Here is a 15,297-nt window from a genome sequence, read left to right on the forward strand (position 1 = left end):
CACTGTCATATATCTGTCCCATACGGTTAATACTGCCTATCTATATATATATATATACTATATTATCATATACATCCTATATATATATATATATATATATACTATTGACAATAAAGTTCCGTCAATGTAATCTACTCACAGTACTTTTTTCAGCATTATGATATTTAACACTTTTACATAAGTTCATACTTGCATGCAGGACTTGTAATAGAGTACTTTTACTTATATCTTATATATTACTTAAATTGACCTCAATTATCACCTAAAAAACAGTTTAGCTTGATTTGTTTTCACTTACGTCAGAAAAAAAAAGCCAAAAAACAAAAACAAAAACTCGTGATTGTTTCCACTGTTAAACATAAAGTTTGTTAAATTAACGACACTATTGATTGTCTCGGTTGTCCCGGGTCTTAAAACTGAGCTAAACCCGAGGCTACCTGTGAGCCTCTTCACGCCGTTGCCGTGGTAACAGAATGGGACTTCTCTTCACGGTAACGAGACTTTTTAAACGACTAAATAAATATAAATAAACTTTACCGTTCATACAGGTGTGTCCTCTTCTCCGACCGGTTCCACGGACCGCAGCAGACCTGTGTAGTGTCGCCGTTGTGTGTTCGGGTCGTACCTGTAAATGTAACATGATGACTCAACACACCCACACACCACCGCGCCTTTCAGTCCCGCCCTTCAGCCCAATCACAGGGCGCGGGTTGTGGTTCTCGCCTCTGATTGGCTGTTGGAAGAAAAGTGATCACCCGGTGCGCCTTGTGGTTCAGGTGGTTTGGGGTTAATGTAGCCGGCAGTTGTTAATTAAATAAAGCTCCTAAACCTGCTCCCTTGGACTGTTCGTCTAGATTTGGGGACATCATCCGGTAGTTGCGTTGTATTTTTACACGGGTTTACCTGCGTGCCCAATGTCTTCTTTTTGTTTTTCTTTCTTTTTATTTCTTCTCTTCTTTTTGCCTTGTCCCCGGGTTTGGGGTGTGGGTCTGTTCTTTGTGTGTTGGGTGTGGTCTGTCCCTCCTATCCCAAAGGGACCCCGAAAAAAACAAAACCCCCACACCCACCCCACAACCACCACCAACAACCAGCTCTTATCTTCTAGATCTGCTATCTCTATCTCTCCTCTGCTCTATTCTCTCTATCTCTTCTCTTTCTAGATCTCTCTATTCCCGCTCAAACCCCATGTCTAACCCGTCTGGGCCTCTTGTTCCCCTGCCTTGCCGTTGAGTCCAACTTTGCACCTCGTGCTCCTCTTACACCCTGCGTTCTTATGCGTCCTCCTTTAAACACCCCGTCTCTTCCCCGCCCCGGCAACTTATGCTCCGGCCTGCCCTGCCCTCCTTCCCCCACCCCCGCTCCTCCCTGCCCCCCCTTCTTTTTCCTCGCTTCTTCTTTTGCCGGTTGTCCCTCCCCCCTTTTGTTTGTTTTTTTCCCGGGGCGGGCCGTTGCCCCCTTGGCTTTCTTTTGTGCCCCCTCCGTGCCCCCTTTTCTCTCCCCCCTTCTCCTCGTCCCTCTTTCCCTCTCTTGCCCCCTGTTTACTTTGCTCCACTGTTTGACTGACTCTATTACAAGTCCTGCATGCAAGTATGAACTTATGTAAAAGTGTTAAAAATATTCATAATGATGAAATATAAGTCCTGTGAGTAAACACACACAGACACACACACACTCACACACACACACACACATATATATATATATATATATATATATATGTGTGTGTGTGTGTGTGAGTGTGTGTGTGTCTGTGTGTGTTTACTCACAGGACTTATATTTCATCATTATGAATATTTTTAACACTTTTACATAAGTTCATACTTGCATGCAGGACTTGTAATAGAGTACTTTTACTTATATCTTATATATTACTTAAATATGACCTCATCTGTCACATAAAAACAGTTTAACTTGATTAGTTTTCACTTACGTCAGTAAAAAGCCACAAAAAAAAACAAAAACAAAAACTCCGTGAATTTGATTTATACTGTTTAAAACATAAAGTTTGTTAAATAAACGACACTAATCTGATTGTCTCGGTTAGTCCGGGTCTTAAACTCGAGCTAAACCCGGGCTACCTGTGTAGCCTCTTCACGCCGTTGCCGTGGTAACAGAATGCTGACTTCTCTCACGGTAACGAGACTTTATTTTAAAACGACTAAAAAATAAATAAATAAATAAAACTTTACCGTTCATACAGGTGTGTCCTCTTATTCCCGACCGGTACCACGGACCGCAGCAGACCTGTGTAGTGTCGCCGTTGTGTGTTCGGGTCGTAACCTGTAAATGTAAACATGAATGAACTCACACACACACACACACACACACACACACACGCGCCTTTCAGTCCCGCCCTTCAGCCAATCACAGGGCCGGGTTGTGAGAATTCTCGCCTCTGATTGGCTGTTGGAAAGAAAAAGATGATCCACAGGTGCGCCTTGTGTTTCAGGTGGTTTCTGGTTAATGTATGCCGTCAGTTAAATTAAAATAAAGCTCTCTAACCTGCTCCCCTTTACTGTTCTGTCTGCTATTTGGGACCTCATACAGTATTTGATTGTATTTTACAATGATAACTCATGCAAATGTATTTATTTTTTAATTTATTTTTATTTATTTATCTTATTTTTTACTGTACCAGGGTTGAGGGTGGGTTCTGATTTTGTATGTCTGTTTCTTTGTGTGTGTTGTTTGTAAATGTACTCATATAAAAAAGGCAATGAATATATATATATAAAGATAACAAAGGATAAAATGCATGGAATATGTTAAACTTGCATTAAGTTGATACAAATCTTGACCTCGTGATCATTTTAAACATGATTTATTATGAGTAAAAAAAAAAAGTCTCTCTGAAAAGAGAATTATGATCAGGCCTGCACTGAAATAATTCAACAATCCAAGATCATCACTGACAACCACTTATTTTTTTTACTAGATTTATATATTTTGAAGGTGTAAATGAAACTTTTGTTTGTTTAAAGAGGGGGGAAGTTGAAAACCGGATTTATTTGAACCATAAGTGCACACATTTTATCTAACCTCTATCCTCTGTACATATTTAAATCCTATGCAAATGTTTAATTTTGCTACAAATGTTTAAATTTAGATCTATCTCAGGTTCATTTTCACACGTGGTTACTGTGTCGTAGGTTAAATTCTAATGTAGTGTGACTAGATGCTGTATTTTGTCAAATGATTCTTTGAGGATATACAAAATGACATTAACTGTACTCATCATCATGCTTTTAATACTGGAGGATTTATCACAGTACAGGGTACACACATTGTTCGGGATTTAATTCAGCCCAGCAGACACACAAAATGTGATTTGTAAGTGCATGTTTGTTTGTTTTCATGTAAGAAAATGACCTCCCATTCTTAAAATAATAAAATAAAAGTGGCATTAGGAAGTTTAGGTGTCAAATGTTTATTGACAATGTGCTGATAATTCCTGCAGGCTGACTCTGACGTCTTAATGTTTTATTATAAGTGTCACAAACTGGTTTTTACAGAGCAGCAGGAGTTTGGCTCCCTCTTCTGTTTTTATATCACACCGCAGAAGAGAAGCAGGAGTTCAATCTGGACTACATTTCCCATAATTCAACCCACCGGTGAGGCTTTGACTAACAATGGGAAAAACCTGATGACAACAATGAGGATAAAGTGCGAAGAGCTGTTCAGTCTGTCCTCTTTCAGACCACCTGTCCAAGATGCAAACATCATATGTGGAAGACACATGGGTGCAGGTCAGATCCAAGTTAAATGGTTTGAATGATTGCAATGTTTAAGTCTGTAAAGCACCGCCTTTAAAAGTGTCAAGACGCGTTCAGGGACCTGGCAGTACAAATCTCCGGGCGGCACTCGAACGCATCACACAGCGCCTGGTTCCGACGGCAGCTGACGGAGCTGACGGTGTGTTGACAAGTGAGAGCAAACATGTGAGTTTAATGTTCTCATCCGAACATTTCTTTAACGTTTTCAGCTCGTTAGACCAGGTTGTAGTAAAAAGACAGTGACATGTATCAGAACAGTGGATATTTAAAGTCTCGGGTGCGGTCTGTGTGTATAATTTACTTTCGGTTTCTCTATTTTTTATGTTATTATTGAAGATAAATGCCCTGAAAGTTTATAAAACAGATTAAATATCATGTGCAGGTTAAAGGGAGTCGCTTTAAGATGAAGTGTCAGTGTTTTTCAGTTAGTTCTGAGTTTTAAATCAAAGTGAAATCTTAATTGTAAGTGCGCAAGAACCCAAAACAACAGGAAGTCTAGTATAAACTCAGGTGTTGCGTTCAGGGACATGCTGTGACACCTGCTGGCATCAGTCATGTTTCATCATCACTCTTTATTTGTTTACTTGGCAGATCTGTTTTAGCTCAGAGGGGATGGAGAGCTCCACAGAGGCAGCACCCACCGGCTCCTCAGCATCCACCTTCTCCCAGGTGGTGTTCATGGGCATCCCCCACTCATACCCACCTTCAACCCACGTCACCTGCTGCTACACCCTCAACGCTGCCTTCCAGCCTAATCCCAGGGACTGGGTGGGCATCTTTAAGGTGAGGAAGCACCTCACTGGTTTGTTTGTTCTGCAGGACATCTCTGTGAAGTTTGTCTGACTTTTTAAAATCGCTACAGGTCGGCTGGAGCACAACAAAGGATTACCACACCTTTGTATGGGTGGAGCCGTGCCTGGATGTGGTAGGAGAGCAGACAGCGAGGCAGGCTGTTTTCAAGGGTGAGAAATATAGTTTCACTTTGTGAGTGAAAATGTTTGGGAACTTTCTGAGCGTCTAATGTGGAAACAGTCTCTGTTTTCATGAGCTCTGGCTTTGCACGTTGACATAGACACCCAGCACTTTCATATCTGGCACGGTCTAATCCGGCATGCAAAGGAGAGAGTCAGATTTAGTTTTAGGTCTATGTGATCTACGTCTGGCAGACTTCCCGCTTTCAGACAAATAGTTCCCATATTTTATGACTTCACTTTAAAATGAAGTATTGTCTTTTGGTCGCCTGTTTTAACCTGAAATGTTCATTTTCCTTCTGATGAAAGAAAAAGTAAACATAATGTTGCAAAATGTGTACTGTGACCCCTGTTTACAGATTATGTCCTTTGTATGAACTTTAACTGTGTCAGGAGAGGGTGTCCTGTAAGTTACCTTCATATTTAGCCACAAATAAACAAGTGTATGCTGCTTAAACATTAGATAAATATAGATAGATACTTTACTGACTGGGCAACATACATTAAAGTTAATCTATAGGATAAATCTGGATCTATCTGAATATTTTTTTCAATAGAAATAAGAAATATTGGTTTATTTATCGATTTAGATAGTCGGCAGTAAAAAGTAGGAAGGTTAGGGTTAGTAAATGTGAGGATTTACTGCTTTCCTCTGGCTTATGTCATTGTAAATTTTGGATTTGGGCTGATCAAGTTGCCCTGACGTCACTATTTTTGATCCATTAGATTACTACCTGCCTAAGGACGAGATCGAGTTCTACCAGTTCTGCTACATTGACAGTACCGGCCAAGTGAGAGGAGCCAGCACTCCTTTCTGTTTCAGAAACCCGACGGAGCAGAGCATGGAGAGCAGCCCGGACGATGACCTCCTGGTTATTACGACACAGGTATCAAATGATAGATTTGGCTGTCTGTCTATCCGTGATAATGTAGATTAATTCAGGATTAAAGGAATCGTTTTTAAACTCTGTGTGGCAGACTGACAAAGACAAAGCTTCGTATTGACTTAATGTGTTTGCCGAGCGCAGGAGCAAGTGGAGCAGAGCGTGCGGGAGAAGGCTGAGCTGCAGAAAGAGCTGAATCAGTTCATGGAGGAAAACGAAACCTTAAAAAAAGCTCTGGAGAACCAGCAGCAAGAAGCCGCCAGCTTGAAGGTATGACTGTTATCTGCACAACAGAGAAAACAGCTGATCAGGAATGGGACTTTGATATCTGACACGATGTATCTCTACAGGGGCAGAATGAACAGAAAGAGAAAGAAAACTGTCAGCTGCTCAGAGAATTGGATCAATTCAAGCAGCAAAATGAGAAGTTACAACACAACTTACAGCAACAGCTGATAGAAACAGACCGAATAAAGGTTTGTTGTCAGGCCACATGTGAAAATCTAAACCCAGTGCTGCAGTATGAGGAGATGTTGGTCCAAATGACAAAGCAGATGGAGATCCAGCAACAGAGCGCTGCTGAGCAGATAAAAACGAGCCAGAGCTTGAGTTCAGAGGCGACATTCAGACAAAATGAGGTAGGATCTCATCCGTCTCGCTGTCTGAGGCTCTGATAAAACCTGGCATCAGCCCATCTCTGTTACGTTTGTTTCAGGCACACCTTCAGGAGAAATACGACCGAGCCGTGACGAAGATCAACCAGCTCAAAGGGGAGCGCGACGAGCTGAGGGGGGTGGTCGAAGCTCAGAGCGACGAGATCGCCTCGTGAGTCGTTTTCATCATTAAAGTGAAGTGTCGGAGCTCGTTATGTGACGTCTTCTGGCCACTAACGGCTGTTTTTTTTGTGTGTTTATAGCCTCAGTTCCAAAATCAGAGAAGCAGAACGGGAAGTGTTCAAAATGAAAGACAGCGTCCAGCTTCTGGAGGTAAACACCAAAACTCTGAACACTTTCTGACTTCTCTGTCCTTCTGCGTCCTCTGTTATAAAAGCGAGATCTATCTCCTAACCGAGAGACCTGGCTGCACACATCATCATTCTGGTACAAGGGTCAAACAACTCTGGCTTGTTTGCATTTCAATCACAATCAACTCGGGCGGCACTAAGCCCAAGATAAGTTAAACTAGTAAATCTGTAGTCTTATTTTGGCGGTGACATGCAGAAGTAAGAGCAGAATGGAGGAAGAGCATCGTGATAAGGAGCCTCCTCTGTTAGCGTTCAACCAGCTACTACACATTCACGACTGGTAGGTGTGGAGATCTGGTTCTGGGCACGGGCACATGGGAAAAATGTATAAAAGATACTTTTAAAGACTCTTAGTTTCACCGAAATCGGTTAAAAGAAAGGTAAGAAGGAAGGTAAAAGATAAAATAAAACAAAAGCAATAAGGTAAGAAGGAAGGTAAAAGATAAAATAAAACAAAAGCAATAAAGGAACTGTGATTAAAAAGGTAAAAACTCAGTGGCCACTACTCAAGTGAAGCAGCATCCTTCTTTGACAAGGTCACTCCTGTTCTCCAAGATGCCTTTCCCAGTTCAAAGTGCCCACGCCCCTTGTTAAAAAAGCTTGGTTATAATAGAGTATGTGGGACATATTTATTTATAGTTATGGTTAAGGTCGAGGTTGTTGTTGTTTCATGTAGCAACGGGACTTTGAAAAAGGTAAAACACAGATAGAGGAGGGAGAAAGCAAATGACACTCGTACAAATAGTTTTATTTTGAAAAGTTATTTCCCCAAAACAGCTGGTTACTGCGTTTTTTTTTTTAGCAAATCTTTTCTCGGACTTTTTTAGCTGCTGATTAACACACATTTGGTGCTGGACTGAGTCAAATTATGAATAATAATCACATCTCAAAGCGCTTCAGAAGCAAATGGAGCTGGCTCAGGTGTCATCATGTGACCTGAAAGTGAGTGCTTGCATCTGGAGAGGGGAGGCGGGAGATCATATCACCCTCTCTAGATTTAAAGATGGTGTTTGGCATCAGATGACACCTGAGCCGCACAAACAATGGCTCATGTCGTCCAGTACAGTGCGGCTCATCGATGAGTTTTAATATAAATCAGAGTGACACCTTATCATAAAGAAGTCCGACCCTTGTTCCTGTGTTCAAATGTGTGCTTCACCTTTCGGCAGGTCGACCTTCAGAGCAGTGAGAAAGAGAAGGAGGGGCTCGCTGCAGAGCTGCAGAGGTTGCAAAGCCTCACGCACAACATGGACAGCATGAAGAGAGAAAACCAGGAGCTATGCAGGAGGCTGTCGCAGCAGGAGACGCTGCAGAACTCAGATCCCAGCGACGATATGAGGGTGGGAACGAATGGAGAAAAAAAAAAAAGTTAGGAACAACAACGATGTGACTTTCCTCCATGCTAAGTGATCCGTGTTACGCCCTCCTCTTCAGGTGCAGTGTCAGTCTCTGGACTGCCAGCTTCAGGAGGCTCGGCTGAAGTTGGCGGCTGAGAAGGAAGAGTCCAAAAACGCCAAGAGACGAGTCGAGTTTCTGGAGATGGAGCTGACTCGTGTCAGGGAGCAGGTGGACTCTGCTGTCATTTCAAGTGCGGAGATCCAACGGAAATGTAACAAACAAGAGGTAAAGTCACAATCTACACCTTAGATTTTGGCCAAAAGTATGTGGACAGGGCTAGATGTAGTCCCTCTAGCGGGTTCTGGGTCTGCCCCAGATGCTGAACCACCTCAAGCTCGCTCCTTTCGAGCGAAGGAGCAGCAGGTCGAGAGCTTAGCCTTGCACAAATAACAATCATATACAATGAAAGCTATAAAATAAAGATAATAAAAGAGTTTTAAGATGCTTTGTAAAGATTTGGTTTCTCTTTCGAGGGAGGCACAAACCCGAGCCAGACTTTAGTCAGTGTTGAACCTCACTGATGTGGATCAGATCTCGCAGCTTGGCTTTAAAATCTGCTGGAGTAGCCATCCTTTAAGAAAGAAAACTGTCTTGTTATGTTTCCAGCTCCAGCTCAGAGAGGCACATGAAATGATCCTGGATAGTAAGGTCGCGATCGACGACAAGGAACAAATGATGACGCTTTTGAATCAAGAGAAAGACGAGCTGATGAGAGAGAACCAGGTAGGACGACACAAACTCTCCGTTCAGAGTCGCTCTGTGTTTTTTCTGCTCACGCGTCTGTCTCTGCCGTCAGGCTCTCAAACACGAGATGGAAGAGCTGCGCAGAGCTTATACCGACCTCCACGCAGCTCCACCAGCTGACACGTCATACATGCAGCCTGAAACCGCCTCACCGCCGGCTGGCACCTCTCCGTCCACCCATGAATGGCCACAGCCGGAGACACCTGATCAGGCCGAACAGCTGTATGAGACTATAGGTGAGTAACTCTGAAAGAAGCACTCGGATAAAGGTTGGAGATAAATCCCAGTGTGTGTAATCTCAATTTGTCGGGTATTTAATTTCTAATCTGGTGTTTTCTCTTTGTTTGCAGGGCAAGAGGAAATGCAAGAGGTAAGTCTGCAGCACTTTACTACTAACAATTCATTCACTGATGGTGCAACAGGCTACTGTAGAATGGTAGATAAACAAACTTAAAGCAGCTCAGACCCTCATGAGGAGGACTCCCTCCCTCACGTGGTCTCTAGATATTCACACGAGCCCGACTGTGACTCGTCTGTTTACAGTTTATTTTCGTAGCGGACTTAAAACATAATCCGCTGCCTATTTTGTTACCGCTTCCAACGCGCGGTCTTCTATTTCTGTTCCCAAGCAAACGCTGGTGTGCCGTCACTGCCAGGAGAGCTTCCCTTTCATAACTCGACAGGAGCTGGAGCAGCACGAGCAGAGCCACAGAGTGTGTCCTTTCTGCACGATGATCTGCGACAACATGGAGCAGTCTGTGTTCGAAGATCACGTCTACAGCCACGAGCTGTGAAAGACGTCTTACATCTTACGAGTTCACGTGCAAAGGTGCCGATATCTCTGCACGTTTCTTTTCCTCATTTATCCACAGACTTTATTTTACTGACCTGTTGACTTTTAACACAGTGTCCGCCGTGCAGGAAGAGTCAGCTGGCAGAGACTCGAGTTACACAATCCATCACAGCGAACATCATGTCCTCATTTGTTTAGTTTTTGTGCCAAATGTTATCTCGTCATTTTCTGGGACACATTTAAAAGTAGAGAAAGGTCTGTGGGGGATTATCACACACGACTGATAACTGTGCCAATAAGATCCCTCAGGAGTTTCTGTATCAATACCAAAAATATACAAAATCTCTCAACAGACCAATTTTGGTTTGGCAAAATACTAAAATATTTCAAATTGGCTACATTTTCTTTGACTGGCAACAGTCCACTACACACACAAATGTTTCTGGCACTGCCTTCCTCAGTTAACCAGGTGGCATCAATGATTACACTGACCTCAGTTTCACCAGTCGGCACAAAGCGGCCTCGACTTCCACGCTGAGGTTTGAAAGTCAAATGTTGGTTACATTAATGATGATGGAGGATGTCAGTAGACTAAATGAAAGGTGTGTCGTGACTCTTCTTCTCTTTCATTTTGTATGAAACGTGAGCAGGAACTTTGTGATGAAAGGAGAAACATAGTTTGATCTTTTGGACACATTCTGGTCAGGAACACTTAATAAGTGCTGACATGATGTTAACTGAAATGTAGCAAGTCTCAAACGTCTTAGGAAAATATCTAATCTAACATGAAACCATACTGTATGCTTTGGAAAATAAAGTATTTGAGGTAAATATGAACCTTAAAATGCAGCATGGCACATTTAAAACTATATTAACCACAAATCTTCGTCTACAATCTAACTTTGCACCTGTAAGGAAATTCTGATCCATCTATAACCAGATTACGTCGATTTAAATGTTTTTTGTTGATTTCATGATAAATGTATGTGACTGTGTATGAACTGTTGACCTGAGGATGAGCTGAAACAAGTGGATGTATGTCAGTGTGAAGAATATCACAATAAAAATGTAGTTAGACTGAGCTGAAGCGTTTTCTTTAAAAGTTTTTGTTTATACATGAAAAATGACACGTTCTGTACAGTGAGAATATCCCCATGAACCGTGACAGCAGCAGCGAGACAACAGAATATCCGACAATGAACGTCATTTGCAGAAATCAAAGCTTGAGGAGCGGATGAGGAAAGTTTTCCCTCCTCGTGTCCAGAAAATGATCTCAGAGGGAGTTCACTGCCAGCCCCGCCGAAACCAGCCGAGAGCCTCCTTCCCGCACAGGCACATTTTGTTTACCAGCTTGTCTCTAAAAGCGCTTCAAGGCGTCATCTGATTGGCCTCCTCCGGTGTGACATCACGGGAGGTCAGCTCGGAGAAGAGAGCCGGCAGCCAGTACTGCGATTCTCCGGCTGCCTGAGAGTCCAGCCAAGCCAGGCCTTCTTTCAGGAGGTGATCCTGGAAACATGAGAGCGATGCACTTTAGCAGAGCTTCAGCTGTAATATTTTGTTTGAATATCAGCTGCTACGTGGTCACATTCATGCACATCGCTCGGGCATACATCCACAAGCAGTCACAAAGGCAAAGATCGTACGTGGACGCTGCATTTGTGGCTCAAAACGGGAAATATTAAAAACAAGTGCGGATCAGGAGAACTCTTTACCACCAGATTAACTTAAGTTTCTTTTTAGCTGATTTAGGATTCAATAAATAGATATTTCTCATGCCTGAACTGTTTGTAGATGAACAGAGTCAGCATACGCTGCTGTTTTATTCAAACATGGTGGGAACATTACAGGATGGAGCTGCAAAGCTCGTTGGATTCACAGCAGTGAGTTAGAGAACAGTGCCATCAAGTGTTGTCGTAATGCTGGTACTGTAGAGGCGGTGCGTCATGTGCAAAGTTTGAGAAACACTGATTTAGTCTTTAAAAAGCAGCAAGAATGCCGTAAACTAACCGCTTGTTTTGTCGAACCGACAGTCCAAAACCGAAAGATACACATGCACGAAGAAAAGCAGCGAATCGTCTCATTCGAGAAGTTACTGAAGTTAGCGGCGACACCAGACGACAATCCTGCTTACGGTCCCACTTACCAGGACGTGACAAGCTCGTTCCTTCTCCCATTTCAGACTGGCCTTGATCTCGCTCACTGTCACGTAGCCCTTTTTCTACAAACGAACAAAGAAAACAGCCAGAAATGAAGTTATTTAAAACGCTGGCTGCATCTGTCAGATACACAGTACGTCTCAAACACGGCAGCATACTGAGAGGACAACTTTGTCCTTACACCTGCTATGATTAACCCAGCGGCAGCGTCTCACCTCAGCCAGCTGCAGAACTACAGTGTGATCCATGTTGAGCTCCGCCGGGACTGACTGGACCAAGTAAGAACCCCCGACAGGAATCATCCCGAAGCCGTTCCCCATCACCTTCAGTTTCTTTATGGCTCTCATCAAGTCATCTCTGCGTAGCACATATTTAATGATTTTTAATTATCATACAACTCAGGGACCTCAAATGCTCCGGACATGATGTGAAAGATCAAAAATGATTCACTCACTGGCTCACGTCCTGAGCGTATTTACCTCGGCCCTTCAGTACTCTGTGATGGAGTTCATCCAAAGTAATAAGACCTGAAAGAAGACAGAAATGTTGACATTTTAAAGCCGGTAACATATTGTTGACAAGCAGAATATCAAATTACAAACCTCCATTTCTGTGTTTGAGGGCCAGGCACACTTCAATAATCTGCACACCCAGCTCATAATAGAAGTCGCCGACGCCGAGCATCTCAGACCAAAAACCTTTTCCAGCTGTGGAAAAAATGAGGAAAGAGAAGTGTTAAAAAGTTGTTGTTAAAACTTTAAAGGATTTACTTTTCCAGATTACTTTTAAACGTTTCTCACAGGCGAGCGGATCGACTCCAATGGTGGCGCACATCTCTTGAAACTGAACCCTGAACTGAGAGTTCTTTCGGATTTCTTGTTTATGCTTGCTGGCAAACTCCTCCAGGTTGGACTTGAAAGTTTCCAGCTGCTTCGACATCTGAACAGCAAAGACAGAAACAGATGAGGACGATGATTTCATCGACAACACAGGAGAACAAGTGGACAAAAGTTTGCTTTAGGGATTTCCAGCCGTCTCAGAAAATATCAGGGTGTAACGATCTTTAAAAGGAAAAACAGAGGAATTTAAAAAGGGGTCATCTATTGTTGTCGTTCACACCTACGGCCAATTTAGGGTCACCAATTAACCTGTTAAGTGTCTTCAGACTGTGGGAGGAAGCCAGCGTACCGGGAGACAACAACATGACGGTTATAAAAATTAGGATTTATACTGGGGTTCAGATGTTTTAACCCCGGAGGATGGCAGGGAGAGAATTTACACTATTATTTGCATTACTTAATTACATCTCACACCATAAATCTAGATCGAATCAAATCAATTGTTTGCTAAACTTTCTTACATGTCACAACCTCAAAATATGAGAAGTCACCAGTCATTACAATTAATTCACAACTTTCCAAATAGGACTGACAAGCGGATTCAGTAATGAAGCTCTGACACAGCGCTCTGGGAACAGCGATGACGTAGCCTACTGATATTTGACATGGTAAAAGAGAGGAGGTCCAAACTAGTGATTTTAAAAAAGTCGTGTAATGGTAACTACACTCATGATTATTATAAACACCGAAGCAGAGGGAGCTCAGCTCCTGCTGGCTGTACTGCCGAGGTGAGGAGCTAATCTCTGTTTACAGGTCGTCATTTCTTATGAACAGATACAATGTAAAAGCATCTACTCTGACATGAGGCCTGAGGTTTTAAAGGGTTTTAAATGGACCGCAGACTTTATCAAACTAGAAATGTTCTCTCAGGGAACGCGACAAAAATATACAAAGTCCTCACGTCACATCTGCAGATTAAAATTTAACTAAGGTCTCTGTCAAGCACAAAAATAAATAAATAAATAAAATTAACCATTTGATAATAATTACACTGTATGACCCCCCCCCCCAAAAAAAAAAAAAACCCCCAGCCACTTTTACAGACTCAAAAATACTTGAAAAGCAAATTTGCACTGTATACACCTGTTTACATATTTCATTTTTATAGACCTGTTCATACTGAAATTCTGTCAATTTAAAATTCTACCATACTGCTTTATTTATATTTATATTTATATCATACTGCCATACTTATATTTATATTCATAATTCTGCTTATATGGTTCATACTATTTATATCTCCAGACTTTTCTATTCCCGGATGTCTTTTAGCTTGTATATATTTTATTTCATATTTTATTTTATATATATTATTTTTACATCTTCACTTTTATTTTGTATTTTATATTTCATGTTTAGTGCTGTTTGGACAGAGAGAAACGCAATTTCAATTCTCTGTATGTCTCGTACATATTGCAGTATTGACAATAAAGCCGACTTGAACTTGAACTTGAAATAATAATCACACTGTATAACAATAACACTGTATAATAATAACACTGTATAACAATAACACTGTATAACAATAACACTGTATAATAATAACACTGTATAACAATAACACTGTATAATAATAACACTGTATAATAATAACACCGTATAACAATAACACTGTATAATAATAACACCGTATAATAATAACACCGTATAACATTAACACTGTATAACAATAACACTGTATAACAATAACACCGTATAACAATAACACTGTATAACAATAACAGCTAAAAACTCAGGTCATAATTTACAGTCACATTTTTCCATTCTTACTTTATACTTTATACTTTTATACTTTATATTTTTATTCTATGTTGCTGCTGCTGCGCTGTAATTTCCCAGCTTGGGATAAATAAAGTCTGTAAATTAATATGTATTAAAATAATCAGATTGATACACAGGGGATCTACTGAATTAGTATTTATGATACAATAAATATTTGACTGGGTGGAAACTGTTCATATTAATCCAGTAAAGCAGAGAAAAGATGGATTTTTAAAATGTTTGGAGGATTATCTAACGCAGGTGTGTCCAGACTTCTGCCACAGACTCACCTGGACGATCTGGTCCTCAGCCAGGACAGTCCCTCTCTCTTTATATTTGGCCTGAAGCAGAGAAACCAGTTTGAACAGGTGAGACAGGTGAGACAGGAAAGATTTAAACAAATAAACACAATCACAAACACGAGCATCTCTGTTCACCTCCGCCAGCTTCTTCTTGGCGATAGCTCCCGCGCCGACACCTCTGCGATGCATGTCTGAGTCTGCACAGGTGAGTCTGCACAGGTGAGTCTGCACAGGTGAGATATGTCAGAGCTAAGCTAACCGGGCTAGCTCACAGCAGATTTGTAGTTCTTTCTTCCTCGCTTGTAGTTCGACACGTTTCGCTTTTACACGAGCTGTCCTGCTGCATTAAACTCTAAACTACCTTTTTAAAGAGTCGCAGGTTGATGAATCTGATTTAAAAAAAGACTTTAAAGAAACTTCAGACCAAATGTTTTTGTTTCTGACTGCAAGGAAGTGAAGCACGTCCTGGTTGGTGATGGCGACACTCTGAACGACACCGCCACCTGCCGGCGTGGAGAGTACACAGCACACAGCCCAGACTGTGGAACAACAACAACAACAGAATAAATACATAAATAAAATGTGGAATACA

The 15,297-nt window shown here is 41.7% G+C and overlaps 3 protein-coding genes across 3 annotated transcripts in view; 1 reads left to right on the top strand and 2 right to left on the bottom strand.

Moving 5' to 3' along the window:
• ttll6 (tubulin tyrosine ligase-like family, member 6) overlaps positions 1-2,339 on the bottom strand; it is a 15,180-nt gene extending 12,841 nt beyond the window's left edge. The window contains exon 1 of the mRNA XM_027289234.1: positions 2,190-2,339. The gene's annotated coding sequence lies outside the window, so the exon portion shown is untranslated. The remainder of the gene's footprint in view (positions 1-2,189) is intronic.
• A 1,488-nt stretch (positions 2,340-3,827) lies between these two features.
• On the top strand, positions 3,828-10,668 carry calcoco2 (calcium binding and coiled-coil domain 2). Its single transcript, XM_010748884.3, has 14 exons — positions 3,828-3,938; positions 4,365-4,556; positions 4,636-4,735; positions 5,471-5,631; positions 5,773-5,898; positions 5,979-6,266; positions 6,344-6,453; positions 6,545-6,614; positions 7,822-7,992; positions 8,087-8,275; positions 8,657-8,773; positions 8,847-9,030; positions 9,145-9,164; positions 9,424-10,668. The coding sequence occupies exons 2-14, from the start codon at positions 4,386-4,388 to the stop codon at positions 9,586-9,588; spliced, it is 1,872 nt and encodes a 623-aa protein (XP_010747186.3). The 5' UTR covers positions 3,828-3,938; positions 4,365-4,385; the 3' UTR covers positions 9,589-10,668.
• On the bottom strand, positions 10,666-15,225 carry snf8 (SNF8 subunit of ESCRT-II). Its single transcript, XM_010748883.3, has 8 exons — positions 14,841-15,225; positions 14,694-14,744; positions 12,544-12,682; positions 12,346-12,450; positions 12,198-12,270; positions 11,959-12,100; positions 11,731-11,805; positions 10,666-11,093 (listed from the first exon to the last, which is right to left on the bottom strand). Exons 1-8 carry the CDS (start codon positions 14,892-14,894, stop codon positions 10,956-10,958), a joined length of 777 nt encoding a protein of 258 aa, XP_010747185.1. The 5' UTR covers positions 14,895-15,225; the 3' UTR covers positions 10,666-10,955.
• Positions 15,226-15,297: the final 72 nt, after the last annotated feature.

This window comes from Larimichthys crocea, chromosome XVI (genome assembly GCF_000972845.2).
Source record: "Larimichthys crocea isolate SSNF chromosome XVI, L_crocea_2.0, whole genome shotgun sequence".
Taxonomy (NCBI): domain Eukaryota; kingdom Metazoa; phylum Chordata; class Actinopteri; family Sciaenidae; genus Larimichthys; species Larimichthys crocea.

What these genes read in the sequence shown, in the direction of transcription:
- snf8 (XM_010748883.3), bottom strand. Translation starts at nt 14,894, where the DNA reads ATGCATCGCAGAGGTGTCGGCGCGGGAGCTATCGCCAAGAAGAAGCTG. An exon ending in TGGAGTCGATCCGCTCGCCT is followed by an intron (nt 12,451 to 12,543) that starts GTGAGAAACGTT and finishes TTTTTTCCACAG; the next exon opens with CTGGAAAAGGTTTTTGGTCT. An exon ending in TAGTTCTGCAGCTGGCTGAG is followed by an intron (nt 11,806 to 11,958) that starts GTGAGACGCTGC and finishes GTTCGTTTGTAG; the next exon opens with AAAAAGGGCTACGTGACAGT.
- calcoco2 (XM_010748884.3), top strand. Translation starts at nt 4,386, where the DNA reads ATGGAGAGCTCCACAGAGGCAGCACCCACCGGCTCCTCAGCATCCACC. An exon ending in CAGAGCGACGAGATCGCCTC is followed by an intron (nt 6,454 to 6,544) that starts GTGAGTCGTTTT and finishes GTGTGTTTATAG; the next exon opens with CCTCAGTTCCAAAATCAGAG. An exon ending in ATCCCAGCGACGATATGAGG is followed by an intron (nt 7,993 to 8,086) that starts GTGGGAACGAAT and finishes CCTCCTCTTCAG; the next exon opens with GTGCAGTGTCAGTCTCTGGA.